Source organism: Xenopus laevis, chromosome 1L, assembly GCF_017654675.1.
Source record: "Xenopus laevis strain J_2021 chromosome 1L, Xenopus_laevis_v10.1, whole genome shotgun sequence".
In the NCBI taxonomy this organism is placed as follows: Eukaryota; Metazoa; Chordata; class Amphibia; order Anura; family Pipidae; genus Xenopus; species Xenopus laevis.
In genome coordinates, this window is record NC_054371.1 from 172763553 (window position 1) to 172789996 (window position 26444).

General features: G+C 35.6%; 1 protein-coding gene across 1 annotated transcript in view; it reads right to left on the reverse strand.

The window, feature by feature from the left end:
- The window catches only part of tmem132c.L (transmembrane protein 132C L homeolog), a 256016-nt gene that overhangs the window by 59715 nt on the left and 169857 nt on the right, over positions 1 to 26444 (reverse strand). The window contains exon 4 of the mRNA XM_018262481.2: positions 19897 to 20080. Coding sequence (XP_018117970.1) covers positions 19897 to 20080 — 184 coding nt within the window. The remainder of the gene's footprint in view (positions 1 to 19896; positions 20081 to 26444) is intronic.

Sequence of the window (26444 nt, forward strand, 5' to 3'; positions counted from 1 at the left end):
ATATATGTGCACTGAGGTTTGTTTGGAGGGGTTGAACTTGAGGGACTTTGATATTTTTTCAACCCTAATGTATTATGTAACTTATAATACCCTACGACAGGGCTCTCCAGCTGGCTGACCCCCCCTTGTGTGGCCCCCACATGAAAGTCTGCTTTCTGTGTCTGCTTACCATGTGTAAGATTTAATAGGTATTACTACAGAGATTAACTGTTTAAAGATCAAATTTAGACTGTAATTCTCTGTATTGTTAACACATGTAATCCCCCCTGCATTGTTCACACTTCTGACACCTCTATTGTTCCCACCTTTAAATCCCTGTACTGTTCACACCTGAGACCCAGCCTGAAAGTGCCCACATTGTTCACCTGGTCACACTCATACAAACTGCTGAAAGAGCACCAGCACTGTGTCACTGTATGTAGTACATCTTATCCTGATAGATTTCCCTGTGTCCTTATTTGTTCTGCCTTCCCTAGGATTCCTGCCTGTGTCATACTCTGCTTGCCCTATGCTCCCTGTGTGTGCCATACTGTGCCTGCCCTATGCTCCCTGTGTGTGCCATACTCAGCTTGCCCCATGCTCCCTGTATGTGCCATACTCTGCCTGCCCAATGCTCCCTGTGTGTGTCATACTCTGCCTTCCTTATGCTCCCTGTGTGTGTCATACTATGCCTGTCCTATGCTCCCTGTGTGTGCCATACTCTGCTTGCCCTATGTTCCCTGTGTGTGCCATACTCTGGCTGCCCTATGCTCCCTGTTAGTGCCACACTCTGTATGTGTGTGTCATACTCTGGCTGCCATTTGCCCCCTGTGTGTGCCATACTCTGCATGTGTGTGCCATACTCTGCCTGCCCCATGCTCCTTGTGTTTGTCCTACTCTGCCTGCCCTATGCTCCCTGTGTGTTCCACGGTCTGCCTGCCGTTATACTACCTGTGTGTGCCATACTCTTCCTGCCCTGTGCTCCCTGTGTGTGTCATACTCTGCCTGTGTGCCATACCTGCTCTGCCTGTTGAACATAAGCCTTGTATTTGTTCTGGGGGGTTTGTCAGCATTTGAAAATTATTGTTAGGGGGCCCTAAGGTGTTTTATCATGTGCTGGGGGTGCTGTTTTATTCACAGGGGAGGAGGATGCATATGGATTTATAGTGTGTCTTAATATGACAACTTTTTTCACATATAAGTGATATCCCTACAGTGAGCACCAACCATTTGGTTTTTTGGTGTGCTACCACTATTAATGTGGACATGCTGCAAAAAAGCCTGTTGAGGTCATGTATAAGTCAATGGGAGATGTCCCAGTCTCAATTGGATATTTTCAGGGTTTTCGGGCAAAAATTATTACATTTGGGTTTTTGCTAGATTTTATTTCCCAGTCTGATATATTCAAATTATTTTATTAATAAATAAGGCAAAATTGGGGGTGAGACTTTGGTCGAGGTTTAATTTAAACTATGAGATCAATTCTGATTTTAGTAAATAACCCCCTAAAACTAAATTAAAATTGATAAGAATTTATAAACTTTAAAAAAAGTCCCTGTTGTTTTAGGGCAAACCAATTTAATTACAATTTTCTCTTCTACTACAGGGGACCTCTTATTCAGAATGCTCAATACCTGGTTTTTCCAGATAAGGGATCTTTCCATACTTTGAAATTCCATACCTCAAGTCTACTAAAAAATAATTGGAACATTAAGGGGTTTATTTATCAAAGGTCAAGTTTTAGAGGTTTGTGAGATTTTTTTATACCTTGAATGAACTTACAACTCGAATGTTTTCTAATTTAAGAAAAAACTCAAAGGAAAAACTTGAATCAGTGAATTTTGGGTTAAAACACAGAATAAGTTGAGTTTTCAAGCGAAACCCACTGAAAAAAACCTGAACATAATGAAGGCTATTAACATTTTCAAATGGTTCAAGGGACTTCTGCCATTGACTTTTACATGACGTTAAAGGAAAACTATACCCCCCAAACAATGTAGGTCTCTATTAAAAGATACTGAGTAAAACAGCTCATGTGTAAAACCCTGCTTCATGTAAATGAACCATTATCATAATAATATACTTTTTTAGTAGTATGTGCCATTGGGTAATCATAAATAGAAAATTGCCATTTTAAAAAATAAGGGCCGCCCCCTGAGATCGTAAGATTCACTGTGCACACATACAAACCACATGTAAGGTCACATGAGCCAATTAACAGACAGAGTTCTGCCTTTTGCTTCCTCACTTCTTCCTGTTACAGTTAGTGTTGTAGTATTTCTGGTCAGGTGATCTCTGAGGCAGCACAGATAGAGTCACGAAATGGTGGTTCAAGGCAAGAGATGTAAAAGGACAATATTTATGTAAATATATATTCCAGTTTGGTAAGATTCTTTAATATGTCATTCAATTTGATATAAACTATCTGTTGCTTAAGTATTCATTTTGGGGGTATAGTTTTCCTTTAACAGGTTTTAGCAGAGTATTTTCCGATTAAAGGTATTTCCAGCTCTGGAGTATAATAAATCTAGGTTCAAGTTTTTTTTTTACAATACCCGAAAAATGGGATATTTTAATAAAAAAAATATTTAATAAAAACCTGAAAAAGTTTTATTTCAACCCAAAAATGTGTGCCCCGATAAAAAGCCAATAGGATTATTTTTCTTCCAATAAGGATTAATTATATCTCAGTTGGAATAAATTAAAAGATACTGCTTTATTATTACAAAGAAAAGGGAAATCATTTTTAAAAATCTAAATTATATGATTAAAATGGAGTCCATGGGAAATGATCATGTTTTGGAGCTTTCTGGATAACAGGTTTCCAGATAACAGATCACATACCTGTACTATGACTTCTTGACATTTGAAATATATATATAATAAAATTAACTGCATGCTCGTCTATTCGCATGCGTGCACATGTGTCAGCGAATGAGATGAGGCGCAAACGGGCAGGTCGCCTAGGGTGCTGGTGCCAGAATTTCTATTTCTTAGCTTACAGATGATTCACAATTAGTTGGCATTGTACAGCATCACATGGTTTGCATTAAAGAAAATGTTTCCAGTAAACTTTGTGGCATCACTGTTACCTTGAAATTATTATTGTGGTCCTATTTTAGAAAGCCACTCTTCGAGCAAACAATTTAACTCAAGGAATATTATCTTATTATTTTATGCAGCTTTTACTTGTTATTTTTACTGTAAAAAAGTAAGAACTATCCTGAAGAATTGCTAAGGATTATGTAGAACAGACAATTTGATAGATTTCATAATTCATATTTACTCCCAGCTAACCACTACTGCTCAGCCTGAATTAATTATCTGTGTTTGAAAGTGCAAACAACCTAAATATGATGACAAGGAAGGAAAAGCCGTATAATCTTTGAAGGATTGCTGCATAAATAAAAATTAGCCTCAAGACAATGTTAATTACACTTCTCCCATTACAAGTAAGGTAATTGAAGTGCTCATTTTACAGCAAAGAGTCAGACTGTTTCCAAAAGGAAAATGTTAAATTGAATGCACTAATTAAGGCATGAGGTTATAATGATGTGTGTGACAGACACAAAATGAATGATGCCAGAAATGTATTTGTTTAGGTGATAGTAGACAGCAGACAAGATGATCAAGATGATATGGCTTGGGAAGTCAGGAGATTTAGTGGTGGCCAAGATTATTTGCCAGGTGATTTTGTTAATGTTCATTCATTACAAACTGGTGAGATGTTAATACCAGCAGAGCAAAGGGTCAAATGATTTGCAAAGCTGGGCCATTTGCCAAAAACTCAAATTGCCCTTGGAATTTCAAAACTGGTCATTATCAGGATGTTTAATTCTAGCTTGCAATTCTAGTGAGCAGCATTTTATCATTTTACAAGGTGCATAGAGGATGCAAAAAATTAGGTTTTTGTTTATTTTTTAGATCTTTATATTCCTTTTTTTGGGGAAAAACAAAGCACAAATCAAAATTTCAAAACAATGACAGGACTAGTTTAGAAATGAAAATACAATGTTACTAGTTTTATGATCATCATCCACCCATATGGGGCAACAATGCAAAATTAGGTTTATGAGAATCTGAAACTTGATGGTGCCACTATTTTCATCTATTTGAGCTGAAGAATTTTAAATCTTTGCTTCAGATCTCAGGTTGTGTACAAAAAATGTCGCTGTACCTAATTGCTGCCTTGATCTGGCAGGAAGCAAATCTCTATGTTTGGGGATGCGCCCCTGCATCTCAGCCACATCTCACCAACCTTTAGACCCATGTTTTCTAGCACTTGTTTTTACAAGCTCCTCTTTTTTAAGTTTTCTGCAGCTAAACATGTTTAGTGCCATTTCATTATGCTATCTATGTATTGAAGATGCTTTAAATATTAGGTTGTAATGAAACTGAGCACTTGCCTAAAGTTATCATGCAAAAAGCTGCCATTATAGTAACCAACTACAACTATTCATATATTTGTTTTGATCAGTGATGGACGAATTTGTCCCGTTTTGTGAAACACATTGAAGTCAATGGGCGTCAAAAATGACGCCAGCAACAATTTCTATTCGTGCGTCTATTGTGTTAAAGTCAATGGGCGTCCAAATAATTTTGACGAGCGACAATTTTTATGTGCGCGCCTATTCTGACTCACTCCCAAATTTTTTGATGAGGCGGATTTTTTCAGCGGTGAATTTTACACTGTAGTTTCAGAATTTTATTCACTGGCGGTGAAATAGGGAAATTCACAGTGAATTTATTCGCCCATCCCTAAGTTTGATAATTCTAACTGTATAACATCAATCAAAGCCAATTTTCGATTGGTTACTGCACTGGAACAATCTCATATTTACAGGTCTGCTTGTAATAAGTAGTGATGGGCGAATTTGCTTCGCCGAAAAATTCGCGAATTTCGCGCGAAATTCACGAAACGGCGAAAAATTCGCGAAACGGCGCCGGCGTCTCGTTTTTGACGCTGGCGCCCGTTTTTGACGCCGGCGTCCGTTTTTCGAAAAAAAAATTTTTGACGCCGGCGAATTTTTTCCGCAAATTTTCGCGGGAGTTTTGCGAATTTATTCGCTGGCGGCGAATCGCGCAAATTCGCTGCGAATTCGCGCCTGGCGAATAAATTCGCCCATCACTAGTAATAAGCCCAGTTAAGCTATAAAGATATTGTTTAGCTTCTCACATCAGAATATATTGTTTATTCCTTTAAGACAGCCGAAAAACTATTTATTTTGGATGCTAAGTGCTTCTTTTTAATAACATTATTAAACCTCAAAGAACCTCATTGAGAAGATTAAGACTGAAAATATTTGCCTTAATAGGATACTTTGTAGGATTTATAGAAACACAGCTTTTTAAGTTTTGTGTTAAGTAGGAAAAATAAACAACAAATTCTAATCTGACTATGCTAATGCAAAAATAAACTAATATTTAACTGTCTTCTAGCACTGAGAATGAGAAAGAAAGACCAGTGATCTGTTTTTTTACTCAGTTACTCATGAAATCACTTTTACAGTCCATATGGCATTCTAGAAAGTACTGCAATTTTTATCTTTTCTAGTAAAAGCCTGCATACAGTAAATGACCACAGTCCATCAAGCTCAACTATTACAAATACCCTTTGCAAATAATAATTACATCAGGTAATTTTCAAAGTCCTTCTCGACTCAGTATAGTATTTTGATTTCTTCTTGATGTATATGTTAAAATGAATTAGAATATGTCCTGTCTAGTACATTATATTACAGCTGGTCATATACTTAACAGATTGTTTGACATGGAGAGTCCATTAAGGCTATGGATGCCCAAAGAGGTCCTTGAACAATTTAATTTTGAACCAATTCCGAGACCCATTTAGACATTCCCTGTGAAGTCAATGTTCTAAGGGCAATTGGGACAGCAGGCTACTGATTTGGACAATAGTATAGCTTGTGTCAGCTGGTGGGTGTGTAAAAATACATATATCTAATTAGCTGCATTGCTTATTTTAATTATATCAACAGAGAAAAAGAGGAAATAGCTCATTAACAGATTGCCTGACAAACACCAACACTACAAAATATATTGCTTCTCACAGGTAGCATAATAACAGGGATAGGGGAGCAGCTCATTTGTGGAGTAATTTCAGTCTTCATACACTCTAGAAATGATGTGATCTTATTTTAGTTAGATTATTTGCAGTATCACATCCAACATCTCAGATCGGTACATAAATGAGCATTAAATTTGGTTGTTATGTTCGTTTTTGTTTTATATTATATCACAAACCTTGTTTTTTCATACTCAAGTATTTCTTGATTAAAACTGTAGTGCGGAGATCATGGTAGTGCATTTGAGTTCTAGGCACTGTACGTTGAAGGCAATAGTAGCCCACATGGCTAACTGGATAGTTCTAAATAAGAAAAAAAAACTTGTATAATAGTAGCAAAACGAATTGTTGGGTGATCACAACTGTGGTTGAAGAGGTAGGATAAGAAAGAGAGAAAATGGAAAACCGAGTCATTGTGACCTAGTCAAAGGATCGATTTGAGGGGGATCCAATTTCAGGAAACCCATTATCCAGAAAGTTCAGAATTATAGGAAGGCCATCTCCCATAGACTCTATTTTAATCATATAATTCAAAAAGATTTCCTTTTTCTCTGTAGTGATAAACCATTGCCTTGTACTTGATCCCAACTAAGATATAATTAATCCTTATTGGAGATAGAACATTCCTATCGTGTTTAATTGATGTTTAAATTATATTTTAGTAGGCTCAAGAGATCAAAATTACATTGAGACCCCTTACCCAGAAAACCACAAAGTTGAAAAGTACTGTTTAGACTCCTTTCTGAGGAGGCATACATTTCAAAGGCAGGGTATGGCATTTTTAGAGGTTTTTTTAAGTTGAATAATCACTTTAAACCACTGATATACAGTATATTCCCCTGTTCTATATAACTTAATAAAGCACTTTGACATTTCTCTGAGAAAAGTGACAAGTACCCTTTTTTTTGCTGGCAAACATGTAGATAGATTTTAAATAACCAAAAAATGTTTCATTTGTTACTATAAATCTAAAATAAGCATTTTTATGTGCATAATTGTATGCAGTTAAGTGTTACAAAGGATTCTGGGTAGACATATGGTTTTAGTCATCATTGGTCTTTTATTCTAATGACAACAATATTGCAGTTTTTGGCTCTAATTCTGCCCAGCAGTAAAGAAAGAAAAGCTGTTTCATTATTGGGGGATTTAACAGCTTTGTAATTTGCTTCTAATGTCAGGAAGTGAACATTTCTTGAGAATTATTTTAGGTGGAAACTTTATTGAGTGAAATAAAACATTACATTTTATTATTTAAAGTTGTGACATTTAATTTACAAAAAAAGGAATAGGCTGCCCAGAAGTGGAATATCTGACCAGTAATGGATTTTAATGGCTCCCTCCTACGGTCAAATTTCCATATCTCCTTTATTACTGGCAATATTAAACGTCAGAAGAAGCAGATGCATCCTGTTGTATTATTTTCAAAGGTTAAAGATATCAAAAGGAGGGTGAGAAGATAATCAGTGTAAAGGTAAAGGGGAGAATTGTCAGCGCAAATGTTTCCAAATAGCAGTGTTGAAATCTAACACTTGTAATGCTTTGCTATGTATCTCTTAAATATTTGTGGGTGACATATCCCTGGTATAATACACCATGAATTATTGCGGATAACATTTAACAGTTGAATACCATTTATATAAGACCTTGTTAACTCAACAACGTTCAAGCCACATATCCTAAAGCACGATAGGCTGCTCCAATTGATACAACAATGCCCTCTAGTGATCACCAGCCCAAAAGATTTTCATGTTGCTTGCTGGACATTTCCTAAGGCATGATCCCTGCCTTTGGAAATGTCCAGTAAGCAATATGAAAATCTTTAGCAAGACTCCAAGGTTTTCTAGGTAGAACTTCAGCATATACTGTATATAATATTAGGTTTCCAGCTGTCCTCTTTGTCCTAAAATGTCCTCAAAACTCTTCCTTTAGTGAATTTAGTAAAAATCATTATTGTGCTTTTGGCAAGATTTAGGTTGCAGATGCTGAATTTTTTTGTTATGATTGTGATTTGATGGAACTCAAAAAGCAGTGCACACATTCAGCAAGCTTTTGAACCAACCAGCTTGTGGCCCATATTCTATGTTGATGACCTACTTTGGAACTGGTCTCAGTGTAGATTTATTTGGGTTTTAACCGTCTAATTTAATTAAGAATTGTGATACAGAAGATTCAACAGCATCAACTTTTTATACTGTATTGAAGTGTGTTTAGCTGGCAACTTTTTTGAAAGGAGGTAATGTTCTATATATCTATATAAAATGGGTAATAACATTTTAGTTTTTGTTACAAATCTAGGGAAGTATGAACTTGCTAAGGGGCTGATTTACTAACATTTAAATTTAATTTTTTTTCTAAAAATTCATGTTTTTCTATTTCTAAAATTTTCTAAAAATCAAGACTTATTAAAAAAAACTGTGATACAAATATATGCCAACTAAAAGTAGTCAAGGTCATATAGAAGTGGATGAGAGATGATCAAATCCTGTTGGACCTTTTTTTTTATCCATTCAGACTTTTAGAGGTCTTTTGGACTATTTTTCACAAGAAATTGTCCGAAAAATCTGAATTTTTAGAGCTTTCAGAGGTTTTTGGATGTTTTTAGTGTATCGTTCAGTATTTTTTTTAGTTCGTACTTTTCATAATTGGATCTTTATATAAATTGTATGCCATGGTTTTAATGAAAATGAGTTTTGTGGTTTCAAAAACCTCTAAAACCACTAAAATGAGAATGTTCATAAATGGGCCTCTAAGTGTGTTACTACGGGAGATGCAGTGGTCACAAACCATACTTTGAATCCAAGGCTACTGAATCTGCAGTAATTAAGGTGCTGTGTATAATCATAACGCACACACAGTATTAAAAATTATAAATACAAAAAGATCATGGGATGGTACAGAGTATGAGGAAGAACAGGTAACCCATAAACACACACATTTAAACACTCCAACATACTGTACAGTACCAATACCCCACTTTTGAAGATGAGCAGACAAATGCCACTGGGGGACTAATCATATCTTTACACATTAAATGCTGGTTCCTGATTGACAATCAGTTTTTTTACTAAATAAATGGTCATGTCACATTTTTAATTCGAACTAGTAAATATTGGAATGTGATTAATTATTCACATATCCATTGACATCACAAATATTAAACAAAGTGTGACCATAAGACATGGTTCTGGACCAAGTGCATTTTTCCTCAAAATCAAGTGCCCTTTCTGGCCATAAAGGGGTTATAGGGATTGCAGTAACAAATTATCACCCACCCTGAAAGCTTTTAAACCAAAATGACACATTTTACTTTACTAAAGAAATGACTAGGTGATAATATTAGCTTTTATAGTCTATTGCTGCTATTCGCCAAAGTGACACATTATCTTGTCAACTCTTGTTATTGTAGACAACTCCCTTACACGGTGCCAATTCATGTGCACACAATACATAAATTCCCATCTTATAAGAAGAATATCCTTTTTTCCATGTGTATACTATTTTTGTGTTTAATGTACATTTCTCAGCATCTTTACATATACTAAATTAGGTTTCAAGGTTTATGAAAGGCACAGAGAAGGCACCCACAATCCCTTCTAAAAAAGGTGCTAATACTTTGAAGCTTTTCCTGCGCAGCAATAAAAAAAAAAACAATAATCACATTTTAAAAGTAAATAGCACTGGCCCTGCAGTGACTAAATTCTAATAAAGATTAGCTCATCAATTATCATTGCACCTGGTGGTACTAGTAGCCCCCTGTAAAAGCAGATACAGTGCATTAGGATAGACACATTGTGATGTCATTAATAATTCTGCAATTATTAAGGTTATCGCTGTAAAGTTACCATACCATGAATTTGATGTGCATAAGCTGCTGAGTATTCACACTGTTGCTGATGATAAAAGGATTATGTCGGAAAATACTCATATCTTCAAAAACCTTCAGGTTGGCAATAAGCAAGTCATAATTTTTTATTTTGGTTAACTTGTTAATAAAAAATTTAATTCAAAGGAAAAAAGGTTCATGTTTGACATGGAAAAAACACATCCCAAGTTTCTTAATCGTTTATGGATACATAGAAATACTCAAGGAAATGAACAAGCTGTAAATGAGATATAAAAAGTTTCATTATTAACTCTATCAACAAGAATGTGTAAATTGGGAGTCCCCCGAGTCAGCTCGTTAAACTAAATGAAAATCAGATTTTTTTTTTTCATTATTGGTTTTTATTCTTCTAGACTGAGGAAGGACCTGTGACAGTCCAATGATATCAAACAATTAGTTTGTAGCAGCAGGAATCTAAAAATACCTGAAGGCTTGTCAATACCATTTAGCCATGTTTGGAAGTATATCAATGTATTTACTTCTTGAAATAATGGCTGGAACCTATTGTGAAAGATGCACCAAACTGAAAATAAGATTTCACTGAGCTTATATATGGACTTCCAACAATTTTGAGACTCTGCTGAATTCTGAGCAATTAATGGCATATATTCCAATGACAGGCTCCAATAATTGCAGAGTTTTTGTGGGAGGTTGTTGTTTTCATTGCCTTCCTAGGAGTTAGGATATTCCCACTAGACTGCATTATGTCAGTTGGACAAGTATTCTGGCACATTTGAAGAATGCTAGGTGCTAGGTATTTCTGGAACATATTGTGTGTTTCTTATTTAAGGGTCTCCAATAAAAACATGCAGTTGCTTTGCTGAAATATTATTATTATTCCTAGAAACGTAGGCATGCTGTTTACCAACATGACATATAGTTGAGCAATGACAAACTAATGAAATGTAAAAATTTCAAATAATTAATTTTAGTTAATCTGTTGCATTCTATAGACAATTCTGCTGATGATAATTTATTATAGACTCTAATACATTTCAGAAAAATTGTGTCCATTGGTAGCAGGCATCCTATATTAATATATTGGTTGGAGGTATACACATACATTTCTGTAAGGGGAATCCTATGCAAATCTATTAGTGGGGATTTTCCTTGCTAATCCATGGGTGATGTACAGTAGCATTCTACTCTACACCAATCACCTGGTTGTGGTCTGTCCTATGAAATCCACTATAGTAGTCTGTAGGGAACACATATAGGTGATAACATTTGTACCCCCATAATCTTCAGGTTATTTGATTTCTCTGCTCTTCATCTTTATCTCCTCTTTTTCCTTTTGTTCTACTTTACTTTTAATTTTGAGCTGTATGCATGTTGTGTATGACTGTTTCAAAATTAAAACTCAATAAAAAAAATAATTTAAAAAAGAAATCCACAACATTACTTTTAATCTTTATCCTACTTCATCATCAATTACTGGATGGGCAACTTGCATTGAAATGGAGATAATAAATAATAATAATACCATCTCAAAGGAAGTGGGAGGGAGGTACAGAATCTGTCACTTTCCTATCCACCTACAGACGCTTGCAGGTATTGGCAAGATCCATCAGTACAATGGATTTACTATGTGCCATTTACATTAGTTATCTCTTGATTTAACATCAAGCTAGCAGTAGTTCATATCCCACAGTCAAGAGATGCATCCCAGCGACTGCAGATTGCAGATCCAAACAGATATATAGTTTTCACTTGCCCCAAAAAATTCAGATGAGATAAAAGATTCTTTATTTTTGGTGCACAACATCTGTTGTTGTCAGAGTACATGCACCTTTAAAGGGAATAATTATTTGGGCTGAATTTTTGTGATTATTTAAGCAATATGTTCCACTATAAAGTTGTGACTGACTTATTTTGCATACAGCACTCTCCATATGGTATAGAGGGTACAGGTTGAACCCACAGTAGTTTTAACAATGAATGTATGATAGCGAGAAATCACTAATTCACTATTATTATGAAATACAATCAGATAGGCAAGTCCACAAATGAATCTTCCACTAAAGGTAATGCATTCTGTATTCTATTACAAAGAAATGCATAAAAAAAAGCATATACATAAAATTTACTAAGACCCCAGGAAGAAGTGTATGGGTAAAAATAGTGTGTCTCTTTGTCCTCACAAAGAGATTACTTCTGCATGGGTTATGGCTTTGCTTTGCACCTCACTCTGTATTTAAAAAAAAATGGTGTGTGAGGTTCGAGTGCAGCATCAATGGGCTTAGGTCAACCCTATTATTACTGCCTGCCAAAAAGGTTTCATCCAATGCCCCTTTCTAATTTGCACTGAAGGTTATGAAATTAAGGGCGGCAGGAGGAACGATGCCCCCCTATATGAGTACAGCATTTGTAAATGCAGGTATCATTGCAATCATGGGGTCATCTATAGTCCTCTGCCCTCAAAACTGGAGGCACATATTGGCAGCACTTCATTTAGTCTTGAAGGCAGGGTGAAATGTGCAAAAAAATTGCTTTTTGTATGCACTTTGCATCATGCCTTCAAATTTGTAAATTGACCCTAATATACAGTTAGGTCCATAAATATTTGGACAGACAACTTTTTTTTCTAATTTTGGTTCTGTACATTACTACAATGTATTTTAAATGAAAAAAACTGCAATTGAACTGCAGACTTTCAGCTTTAATTCAGTGGGTGGAACAAAAAGGTTGTATAAAAATGTGAGGAACTAAAGCCTTTTATAACACAATTACTTCATTTCAGGGTCTCAAAAGTAATTGGACAAATTAAAAAACTGAAAATAAAATGTTCATTTCTAATACAATGACAACCTGAAGTCTTGAACTCATGGACATCACCAGATTCTGGGTTTCCTCCTTTTTAATGTTCTGCCAGGCCTTTACTGCAGTGGCTTTCAGTTGCTGTTTGTTTGTGGGCCTTTCTGTCTGAAGTTTAGTCTTCAACAAGTGAAATGCAGCTCAATTGGGTTCAGATCAGGTGACTGAATTTCAAGAATATTCCACTTCTTTGCTTTAATAAACTCCTGGGTTGCTTTGGCTGTATTTTTTAGGTCATTATCCATCTGTATTATGAAACTCCTCCCAATCAATTTGACTGCATTTATCTGGATTTTAGCAGACAGTGTATCTGAATGCCTCAGAATTAATTCGGCTGCTTCTATCCTGTTTCACATCATGGATAAACACTAGTGTCCCAGTGCCACTAGCAGCCATGCGCACCCAAGCCACCACACTACCTCCGCTGTTTTACAGACGATGTGGTATGCTGGATCATGAGCTGGATCACGCCTCCTCCATACTTTTTTCTTGCCATCATTCTGGTAGAGGTTGATCTTTATTTGATCTGTCCATAGAATGGTTTTACAGAACTTTGCTGGCTTTTTTAGATTTTTTTTTAACAAAGTCCAATCTAGCCTTTCTATTATTGATGCTTATGAGTGGCTTGCACAAGGGTGGCTTGTTTCACCTGCATGGAGAGCTCCTTTGACCGCATGTTGTCTGTTCCCAGCAAAATCTTCCACATACAAGCACCCCCCTCAAATCAACTGCAGGACTTTTATCTGCTTCATTGATAGATATAACGAAGGAATTGCCCACACCTGCCCTTGAACCCCTAGTCCAATTACTTTTGAGCCCCTGAAACAAAGTGATTGTTTTAAAAAAAAGGCTTTGTTCCTCACATTTTTATGCAATCTTTTTGTTCAACCCACTGAATTAAAGCTGAAAGTCTGCAGTTCAACTGCATCTGAGTTGTTTCATTTGAAATTCATTGTGGTAATGTACAAAAACAAGTTGACTGTCCAAATATTTATGGATCTGTTCATTTAAAATTCTTCAACATTTTACAAAGTGATAATCCAAACAAAAATAGAGGATGGTGATCCGCAATATCCAAGAAAATTTCTTGGATATTACATGACAGCATTAATGAAACAATCCTATAAGGCAAGACCAACTTCATATGAAAATCATCATTATACAAAATAATCTATGACTGTATTGGATACGATTAAGTTATACATCAGGAAGCGAAGGCATAGTGTGATGACACTGGTCATGTACCGGTACAGGTTCCAACGTCTGCTTTTAGAGTAAAATGGGCTCAGTCCATGTGTATATGATGTCATAGTTTTGCCAGGAATACTTCCTCACATAATTATGCAGCAGCAGTATTTTTTACAATACTCAAGGTGGATTAATGTACTATGTTGATGGAACTCTAGACACAGTGCTAAAACAAAGTGCCTTGTTGGAATACACTTCATTATTGATGCACCTTTAGTAGATGTACACTGATGTGTGATCTGTCTTCTTATGATAATTTCAATTGATTACCCTTTAACACTGAGAGGCAAGAGTATGGTGACTGATTTATGATCATTGTAAACAGTTACTGTATAATGTCTGTGCAACCATATAAATGCATTTTGCAGTTCATGGTGCCAACCCACTCCGTCCTGTAAATTGTTCTCAGAGGCATATGCTGTGCATATGTAGACGCTTAAGAACAAAGGTATCAAGATGCTTAAGAACAAAATTACAAATAACATTTTTTTCAATGATGTAAAGTGGGAGTTCCAAACTTTTTTTTTTTTTTTACCTGTGAGCCACATCTAAATGTAAACAGAGTTGGGGAGCAATACCAACATGAAAATATTCCTGGGGGTACAAAATAAGTGCTGTGATTGTCCATTTGGTAGACCCTATGTGGAATAGTAGTCTACAGGAGACTCTGTCTGGAAATACACCTGGTTTTTATGCAACCAAAACTTGCCTCCAAGCCGGGAATTCAAAAATAAGCACCTGTTTTGAGGCCACTGGGAGCCACATCCAAGAGGCTGGTAAACAACATGTTGCACACTGAACCACTGACTGGGGACCACTGGTGTAAAGCAATAGAAGGTTCTAAAATGAACAACAGAAAAGAAAAGAAAACAGAAAGAACCCAGTCAACTGCTGCTAAATTAATTCTGTTAGTATCCAGTGACATCAACTAAGAACCCAATAAAATATACCTTACTGATGGAGACACTTAAGAGATGCATGGTTGACAAGTCTCTTCACCTATCAGTTATGTTTACATGTTGGCATCACATGTTTTAAACATTTTATTATTGGGACTTTTTGAACAATTTTGTTTTGTGCTTCTTTCATTGGTATTGGAATTATCAATGTAGAAGCAGCTGTTACGGAACCTGCATATGTGTCATAACAAGGGGACTCCTCAATTTCACCCTTCGCCTTGAGCCATTCCACTGGACCCATTATTATTTACCTGAATGAAACCAGGATACAGAGATGGGTGTAAAACGGTCACAGCACTTATTCACATTTTATCAAATAAATAGGACCTTGCCAGCTTAACCCAAGGCAATATTCTAAAGCCAGAATTTATCATCAAGAGATCACTATTAGGCTGTGCCACCAACATGAGAGAAGTTCAGCAGCCCTGCTGCCGGACCTACATCTGCAGTGCCTCGGTGATAGGAAATCCAAGCAGGCTGCCCCATATCACAAGCAGTAGTATCGTCTGTATAAATCAATAAACCGTGCAGTTGCAAGAGAGACCCGCCTTTCTCCCTCTTCTAATCTTACCTGTGCAGTACTCTGGCAAGGTCCTACTGCTGCTGTGACAAAAAACATTTTTGAAAAAATCATATAATATGTGCACTGTTTTGATCCAGAGAAAGGCAAAAAACCCAGCCAAAGCCAGTGCCAATTATGCTTCAAGAGGGAAAAAATTCCTTCCCGACCCCAATGGTGATCGGAAACATTCCCTGGATCAAGCATTTCACTTTAATTTAACATAAATGAATACAATACAGACTCACACAATTATAATGTGTAAAGATACAGCAATCACAATATAACAGTGCTTTCAGGAAAACATCCATACTCAGTTATTAATAGATAATATGAGAACATAAAGAAGAAAACTCCTGACATTTCACAAAATATGCAAAATGGGGGAGGGTGGGTAGGATGTTTCTACCTGCTCAGAAGAAAAGGACATCATGTCCCCCTCGTACTCCGCCCGTGGGCCCAGCCATCTCCTGCTTTAACTCGTTCCTTCTCAGCTAAACACAGATACATGTGATTCTGCCCATCTCTAACCTAGACCAGTCTAATCAGGCTGCTGGTCATTCAGATCCCTTGTCATGCAGCCCCTGCGCTTATAGCTCCAGGGCTTTCCTTTCTTGGACACTTGAACATTTATAGTCTTAGTATCTGGCTGTTTGGGAGCATAATTATCCTTCCTTTTAAGCTTTCCAAAAGTCCTGCACCACTAAATAATATAGAAAACATACACTGAGGTATGAAATGATTTATAGTTGCTATATACACATGTGAAACACCTTCTGTATTCTTTTCTTCCCATGAATTTAATGTAACTTACGTAATGGTCGCCAGGGTCATCATTTTGATAGCAAAACATAAAAGTTTGAACGAAACCAATAAACAAAAAACGTTACAGGTATGGGACCTGTTATGTGCTTGGAACCTGTGCTTTTTCCCGATAATGGATCTTTCTTTAATTTGGATCCTCATATTTTAAAAGGGTTATTTAATAAAATCTTAATTTATAAATTAAAAAGCCACGATCAAACTAACACCTGATTTGACCTCAAGCTCGATTGAATCTGTTCAGGTAAAAACTCGATAAAATCAAGCAAAACGAATCATATGATTTTTTTCAGAGTTTTTTCCTGAATAGCTCGATTTTTTCAGATTTTTGCCTGAAAAACCCAAAAAGGTTGGATTTTTGGGCTAATTCCTGCACAGACCACAGAAACTTCGAAATAGAATAGGGACCTCTGCTATTGACTTATACACAACCTCGGCAGGTCTGAGATGGCGGATTTTCAGATTTGGGCTTATTTTAGTTTGGATCAAGTACAAGTTACTGTTTTATTATTACTGAGAAAAGAAAATAATTTTTAAAAATTTGGATTATTTGTATAAAATGGAGTATATAGGAGACAACCATCCCATAGCTTTCTGTATGACAGGTTTCTGGATAACAGATCCCATACTTCTATTAATTTATTATATACTCTTTTATTTGCCTTTGTCTATTTCATGAAACATTATAGTTATGCTCATTGAAAATATCAACAGAGTATATATATATATATATATATATATATATATATATATATATATATATATATATATATATATATATATGCACAACACTTAAAATATAATATTCTAAGAGTTCAATACATAGTTACTGTAGCTCTATTGATATGGTAAACAGCAGGAACTGGTTTGTTGTGGAAGAGAAAAAAATAATGAATTTTTCCATTTTCTTTCCAATAAATATACAGAGCGTAGCATGAGCAGGATGTTATTAGGTGCATCAGGTTTTGCTGCTAATAAAATGAAAATTCAACACGTGGGATTTGTTTACAGGCCAATTTTATCCTGTTATATTGTTTTCTAAGGCTCTATATACCATAAACCATACAACACCCAAACCACCCTTCAGAGATGAATCTGCAACCAACTGTAATGTACAAGCAAATAATTGATTCTCTTGTATTTTGTTATGTGCAGCAAAGGATAGCTGAGGCATGTCATACTACAACTAATGGATACAAATGGACTGAATTTATCAGTAGTTGAAGATGCTGGCTACAGGAGAGCAACGTCAAATACGGCAGGACACGAGGCTGGTTTTAAAGAGAATCTAGGAATCATAATTTGCTGGAAGAGAAAAGTGATGAGTTTCAAAGTTCTATATAAGAAGAAAAAAACATTTAATGGAAACCAATGAGATATTTTAGTTTGATAAATATGGAGTGCTAAAACTAGTTCCACCTTGATATGGTTCTACATTATATCTACCATCAAATAAGGCATTCTGATTTCTAGATGATAGCTTTAGAATGAATGAAACAGTAGAAAACATGCACCATTGTTTCTTTTCCTGCTCTAATCAACAATCCTGCATTGGAATTGTATTTTTTGTACTGTATGTCAGTGACAAAGCTTAGCTCTAAGGTATGCATACAAAACTGCAATTGGTACTGCATGTATTTCTAAAAATATACATTACTCAGCACTCTCAACTCTCAAAACTCAAAAAGAACCTTTAAAATGTAACTCCACCCATTTTGCATAATGAAACAAAAATACATTTTGTATTGGTGTTAAATGCAGTAATAGTGTGCTCATTTCTGTTTTCTTGCTTATTCTGACTCTTGAAACTATGAGGTAGAAACTGGTCTGCTTAAAAGACCAGTGAAAAAGCCAGCAAGGAATTTTGGGAACTGGACACCACTGCAACCAGCAAGGCAGGAAGGCACAAGCAAATACCACTTTTAATTGCAATTACATTTACAAATAATTACATTTACAAATAACTTTAATGTCACTGAGCTTCTTTAATTAAAGCACATTAAAGTCAGATTCACTGGAGCCATTATTGTGGGTACACCCACAGTGAATCACAATGTTCAATAACAATTTTTTTCCCAGGTTGTTTTGTAGGAAATCTAAATGGGTTATTTACTGAAGTCCAGTCGGGCTTTTGGTGCAAAACATGAATTTCTCAGGGTTTTGTTTGTTTTTCGTGATTTATTAAAGTCGGATGCTGCAAAAAGTCTGAATCCGAAAATCCGCCATCTCAGACCGGCCTATGTTGTATATAAGGTAATGGGAGAGGTCCCTATCCTATTTGGAAGTTTCTGTGGTTTGTGCTGTAATAAGCCTGAAAATCCGACTATTTTGGACTTTTTGGGTAAAAATCCAAAAAAATTTGGGCTCATACGATTTGGGAAAAACCTCTGAAAAAAATTGCACGATTCGGGTTTTCCCTCGATTTTATCAAGCTTTCCCCCGATCCAATTAAATCATACTTTTTTTTAAATAATAAATAAGGTCCAATTAGTTTGGTCGGACTTTATTTATTTAAATAAGCAGAAAAAAATAGATTTTTAATAAATAACCCTCTAACAAATACATTTTATTTAACTTTCCCAGACATCCCTAGTGCTGAATTACACTCACAAATGAGTAGTAGAGTAAAACCAGAAAACTTTACTGAATATGTCTGGCAATGTGGTAGGATATTGGCGTGGTGCTTTGTTTGTTTTCCCAGGGTGGGGAAATTTTTCCCCTATATGTAGCACAGACCTGGGGGAGAAATTTTCTTTGCATTATGCAAAACAACTTGTGTGAAGTCCCCCTTTAAACAAATTTATGGCATGTGAATAAACTATTCTCAATGCAAATTAAAAATAAATGTAAATACAGATCTAAATGTAAATTTTAAAGAGGCCAACATCTTGTCACTTTGATACATATTTGTATGTCAACACACACACTCGTAAATGTCCCTATTTATTTGTTTGTAAATTGACAAAGTGTCCTGTGGTTCTCCAGCTGTTCCAGAACAAGACTCCCAGCAAGCTGTCATGGAGTAAATCAAAGTTGCACATATCAGCCTTAGTTTGTACAATGCCAAGGTACTCAGCTATGAATAGTGTCAATAATTACATTGGATTCAGATGAAGAAAAAAACGAAGAACTATAAGAGCCCTTTGATTTGATTCACTTATTTTTACAGTTAAAATAGAGCTGTTTTATTATTGCATCAAGCTTGAAGTGAATTACGTGAAATAGGGAACCTGGCACAATAAAAATTCAAGCCATATGTTATAAACCTTCTGAACATTGTGTGCTCATTCTAAGGGCCATGTACCAAGATGAAAGAATGTTTAGCACAAACGCATTTAAAAATAGCTTTCAATAAGCCAATAATTTAGGCCAAGTGAATTTCCTTTGCAAATATATGTTCCAGTTATGTTTATTTGCTCTACCTACAGTTAAGAGTTGCTAATATACACGCTAAATAACAACATCATGCCTCTTGGCATAGTTTAGTAGACCCTTAGGTTTTCTTGTTTAAAAGGTGGCTTGCATTTAAGTAGTATAGAACTGTTCTTACCATAGAGAGAGGGACAATGCCAACAAGGTCCTTTTGACTTATGAAAATTTCCGACAGAATGATATCACTTGAGCCCTTTCCAGGATATTCCACCTGCCATGAGATTGGCTGAGTTCCTGAGAGGCTGCTGAAGCTGGTGATCTCAAAGTTCATCTGTACTACTTCATTAAACTGATTGTTAGTCCTGTATAAAAGAGAGAGAAATGCAGTTTTACTCAAGTTTAGACATAGTGGCAGTGGGGAATTAATAAAGTAATTGCACATTTTAATGAATATAATTCTTCATAGCAATATTTCATAAGTTTGTTTTGATACGTCTTATGTCAGCAGACTAGAACTGCAGTAAATCCCAATTGGGTACCAGAGAATTCTGGCATGGGTAAATATTCACCACTTAAGGTAGTTCCCCTTGGCCATTGACAAGCCATTTTGTTTCTTTATAAATACATAAATCACTGCAAAGTGACAGAAATATAAAAATGAAAAGCTGTAAATGCATTTAAATATAATGTGCTGTTACTTTACTAAAAATTTCTATGTTCATTTCAGAGGCTCTAATATAGTACGAGCCTCTGAAATGAATTGGGGGTTCTCTAAAAATGGAGAGATCATCTTGATATAATTCATAAAGGTATTTTAAACTCGTCTAAACACGCTCCTGCTCTTCCACATGGTTACTAATGTGTCAATTCTTCATCTTCTGTTTAATGGTGCATAACTGCCCCTATTGACACAAGGGAACCCTAAGGGCTAAACTTCATGGGAGATTTTGTAGGATGGTGTTGGATTGACAAAGCGCATCATACAAGTTGGATGTAGTCACGTGGGTCCAAATACATAAAAAATATTCTATCCAACACAATATGACTGTCAGATGGTCTTCATCCGACAAGATAAAATCTGCTGACGTCTTAACTGGCTTTTTTTCCATTGAAATAAATTGAATGTTGGATGCAAATGCGTGAACAAACTACACCATTTAACTTTATCTGATCCAACATTACATTCTAGCTATTATGGATCAGATTTCATAGGATCCTACAGATCTCATTCTGTTGCGTGGTGTTGCATGGTGTTGTGTACAGTTGAATGGCAAGATCAGAAAAATCTGACCCACAAAATCTCCCATGTAGTTTTACCCTAAAGCTTACCCTAAGGGCAGAACTCCACGGACAATTCCGCAGTGTCTGCATCTGACAGTCGTGTCGTGTCGCATCAACACCCAGTGCCCAGTGAACTGGATACAAGCACTATTTTGCACACTCACATCAGAAGTGAAGCAAACCCCTACTATAAAAACGCAAGACACAATTTGCAGCCAATTTGCATCAAACACAAGCACAATTGTATACATTTTGATTCATCAGTTGCAACTGCAGTGGGCTCGTATCAGAGAATAGCTTCAATTACACTAGAATTATGGAGGAAATGCTGCATTATTGGTAAAAATGTGGCAATTTGTGTCCAAAGTGGCATGTTGCACACTGCACTTGTGTTCAGAATTTACCACTAGTTGGCAAGATGCCACCAGTGGCATAAATATTGATGAAACAGACCACACAGTTGCAGGGGCCAGGGGGACATATAGCCACTAGATGCTACAGAGGCATTTTCTTTCCTATCGCCCAGTTAGTTTGTGTGGTATTGAATGATCCCCACTGTAATTTATCATGTCTGGTTGTGTTATATTCATGTTTCATTTTGCTACAATAGATACCAGTAAATAAGTTTAAGTAAGTCATTATAAAGTTTTTTGTGTTGAGTTTGAGTGAATTTGTTATACAGATTATTCCCTTATAGCTGATAAAACTCTCTTTATTTCAACACTTGATAGAAATACTCCCTTGGTGACTGATACGCAAAGTTAACCCTCACAAATCGATACGCATTTACCATGTTATCAAAGTGGAAAACGACACCTTCCTGTTTGCAGATATTGGAGAAAATCTTTGATCTGACATTTTTTTTAACCATGGTTAAGCTCCAGGGAACAATTTGATTCCAATTATATTAAGCTTAAAAATGCTAGAATGATCTCTCATTTAAACTACACCAGTAAATCGGATAAGTGAGTTGTTTACCACCTTTATGTTTTATTCATTCTACTTAAAGAGTTGCCATTATGTTTTGCATCAGATCCTTTAAAGTATCCAGGGAATATAAAATAACTGAAAGCAATATGAGACAATTTTAGAAATAAATGTGTCAATATTCTTCAAAAACTTCCTAATGCCAAAACAATTATGAAGACACTTAACTGCCTTTTCAAGCTGGATTGAAAAGGGCTACAAATCTACAGAACTACAGTTTTCCAAGCTGGAGAAACTACAAACATCACTTGAATAAGAGCCAATGGTCTGGAACATGTGTGGATATAAAATAAACAGCACTGCAGCAAAGAACTGCTTTATGTCTCTTCACCTTGGAAAAATATACCTACTAAATGGTAAAGTAGGCTGCGCAAAATGTCTGCAGTCTTTGTACAAAAAACTGTACTTGAAATTGCACTCTGAACACTGCACTTGTCAATGAGAACCTTTGCAAAAATGAACATTTAAAATAAGCTTCATCATACTGAAATAATAATCAATCAAAAATTCTGAACTGTTTCTGAAATATTTTAGTTACTCTTCACTCTCCGCCTCTCAGCATCTGTCTCGTTTTTTATGCAGGAGTTGGGAGTCTGATAACAGTTAAATCCAATATATCTTTTAGGGGGCTCCTTTTGCCGAGAAGATGTATTAGAGCTCACTCTATTATTATTATTATTATTATTATTATTATTATTATTATTAACATGTATTTATATAGCGCCAACATATTGCGTAGCACTGTAAAGTAAATGTGACTATACAACTAAATCACAAGAATTATATACATAGAACTCTATTAAAATCACAACTAATCCTGTCTCTCTACATGCAGAATTTGTGCCAAAGTCAGTTAATTTGTTAGACTTTGTTGGTACTGTTCAGTTAGCTCTCATAAATCTGCTAGGAATGGGACACCCTATAAGATATTGAATCTAACTGTAAAACAAAATTTGACACTCAACTCCTGCATGAAGAGAGACTGAAGTGAAACAGATGCCGACAGGGAAATAGTGTAAAAAAGTATTTTAAATTTAGTTTGTAATTTTTATGCATATACAGTAAGGGAAGTTGTATTTTAGCTAAAGGTCCTTCACATCAGTCTAGTGAGGGTTTATTTTGCCAAATATACTTGGAAATTGTGATTTACATATGTTATCTTGATATGTACAACAAGCTTTTGTCACATGGTAATCCAAGTTACCCAACATGATGAGCTAGCTATTTCACTAAGCCAGGAGTGGAGTCCCTGCAATCTTATTGTTTATATCAGATGGAAGCTGAAGTAATTATCTGAATTACCAAATACTGAATTGCAATCATATATGTCTGTTTCATGAACAGTGATGGCCATGAAGGCAAAAGCCTATTTGCCTAATTGGAGTCATTGCCACCTTGAAGGTAGCAGTTCCTACTGCGACCAAATTCAAAATTTGCAACAGAATTGCACCACAAGATGTAATTTTGAAATTGAGTTCTGGAAATCGTGCTGTCCACAGATTTGCAGCACAATTGCAACTGATTTGAAAGTAGAAAGAGCTATTGCACACATTTTGAAGCATCAGACACAGTAGTGCTAAGAGTAATTCCCTTTCACTGCCGAAATTATGCTTGGACTCTCGAACTTGCACCCTGAACTTGTGTAGGTAAATGAGCCATTTTGTGTTACCCAAGAATGTGAAGCCTGAAAATACTATAACAAATTATACAAAGCAGCTGATAATTTTGCTTGCAGTTGATGTCCAGTTTTGGTGTGTCACAGGTTTGAAACCACATACAGAATGTTGTTCTCTTCAACAGCCCTAAATCTGGATATGGGACAAGCCATAATTAGCCAATTTGCACTGTTTGAAAGCAGAGCAATAAGCATTTGGCTGGGTTGCTATCGAAAGAGATAGAAAATGCTCTTCACATAAGTACAAATGACATTATTCATTGCTGCAATAATTGTTTTCTATTAGTTTTTATGCCAGGGATATTCAATCTGCATGCCTCCAGCTGTTATTAAAATACAAATTCCTGTTTCCACTGATAGACCTTGCTGTTGTTCATGTAATTCAATCCTTGGACATCCATGGTTTTTATAGATATTTTCTCATGTCCGGGGCCAACCTTCTTAACCTGCCCACTCTTTTCATTAAGGGCAAGTGAACCCCCAAATAAAAATGTGCCTAATAAAAGAAAACATAATTCTAAACAACTTTACAATATGCATTCTTTACAAATTGTCTATGGTTTTTAAAGTTATTTGTACATGTATTGCTTTTGAAAGCAGTGCTTGTCTTTCTCTTTCCATTCTCTGCCCTGGTTGATACAATGTAAGACAAGGCAGCTGATTAACAGACCTGTCTTTGCTGGGGATCTAAGACTTTTACAACATTGTTTAAAAAGTAACAACCAGGAGTTGAGCAAATGCTGCTTTCAATGGGAATTATTTTTACAAATAACTTTAAAAGTTCTGAAAGTGTTCAATACATGTATATTGGAAAGTTACTTAGAATTATGTTTTCCTTTATCAGGTAATTATTTATTTTGGGGTTGACTTTAAACAATGCCCTGCTGCTGATCGAAAGCACACAATGCTAATAAAAGGGAGCTAAGACCTGTTTTTGTCTCTCTCCATATATTTTATCATATTTTTGTATAATATATATATATATATATATATATATATATATATATATATATATATATATATATATATATATATATATATATATATATATATATATATATATATACAATGAATGTAATCACTATGTTATGGCTTCAGTATCAAACTTTCTACCATCTCCAAGTGCTCAACACATAATCAATGATCCACCGATAAATCCAAAACATATTTTGCAGCTAATTAAAAACAGCAGTATGTGCTTTTTGGCAATTGTTCTTCATGGCTATAGGAACCAATGAACTTCTCATACCTATGGAGAGAGATATGTTGTCACATGGGATTTTGTTAGCTATACAATAAACACTGAGTGCCGTAGAAAAGATTCCTTTGCATTATTGAACTTCTGGGCTTTTTTATACTAAATCACTGTTTCGGTCCTTAGTTCAAACCTAAACCACTGAATGTATGTAATGGACATGACAGTAACAAATAAATAAACCACAATAATATTATAGAAGCTAGCACTTAGGGTGCATTGTATCCTGGAATCCAGACTGTTTGTCTTTGTTGCTAAAGCCAAGTGCTCCCAGACTTATTTTCCTTTTGTTCCATTTCTTTGCTGTTTTTCGATTGAAAGGCCACAAATTTGATTAAAAAGAGCACTTCTGATTTAATGACAGTTTCAGCAATAAAGTCTGCATCACAATGTAATACATTGCATTAAATAGGACGATTTATCAATTTGGACCCTCCCCTTCTCTTGCACGCTGATTGTTTTCTAGTCCATAAAACTTAAGGTCTAGTTGTTATATGCAGCCTTTAAAAAATAAAAAATAAACCTTCCTGTTCTGTAGCTAAAAAGCAAGTTGGATTGAAGCAGACGTTAATAAAAATCACTCCAAATTCTATAATCTCCAATGGACATCAGACGATTGATGTTACCCTTGGCATCTGAGTTCCTAGCAATGTGCTTTTTGGCTTTCAAAACAGTGCAATTTCCTTGATTCACAGTTTGAGGAAAAACAGATATTTTCTCAGCCTGCCACAAAGAGCTTGATGCATGCATTCTGCCTATGATTAAATGCTTACATTTCTACAGGTGTTAAATATGGAAGAGGAATACTATGCTGTGTTACCCTGTTGTGAAAACAAATGAGAGAATAATCAACTCATCTCTCCGATGAAAAATGTCGTTCAAGTGTGGTGTGGAATTGCATATGGGAAAAAATACATGATGGGCTTGTGGGAGCAACTGCAAATATTCATAAAGGTTATGGGTGATATCTTTTTAAGTATTAATATTTATACCCATATTATTTTCATGCACCTATCCAAATTATGCAGACTACATAAATATTCCCATAAATATATTCAAGACATTGGCTTAGAGTTATACCTCAATAAAATCATCTGCATTTCTCTTACAACCAACAGTAGCTTTCCCTTCTGCACACGGCAATGTAGTGCAGCATTTGTTATGCCCCTAGTTGTAACCAAAGACATCATGAGAAAAGCACCATTAACTCTATTCCTTTTAACTCTTCAATTGAACAACCACACTCCCACAAAATAACATTCAACATCCAAACTTACCCTTCTTGCAGGCACAGATGAGACAGGTTTATTTATAAATCTACTTATTTTCAAATATAGATTTAAACCCTACCGCAATACATTCTGCTTTTAGTAATAGAGATTAACTCTTCATTTCAAGATATGCTTCTGCTGATTACATGTACTTGTGTGAGGTCCTCTCGTATTTAAACATTTTAAGTCCAATACTACATCCAGTGGCATATGCTTATTGAATTCAGTAGCCGTCCCTCGCATTTTATTTGTTGAAC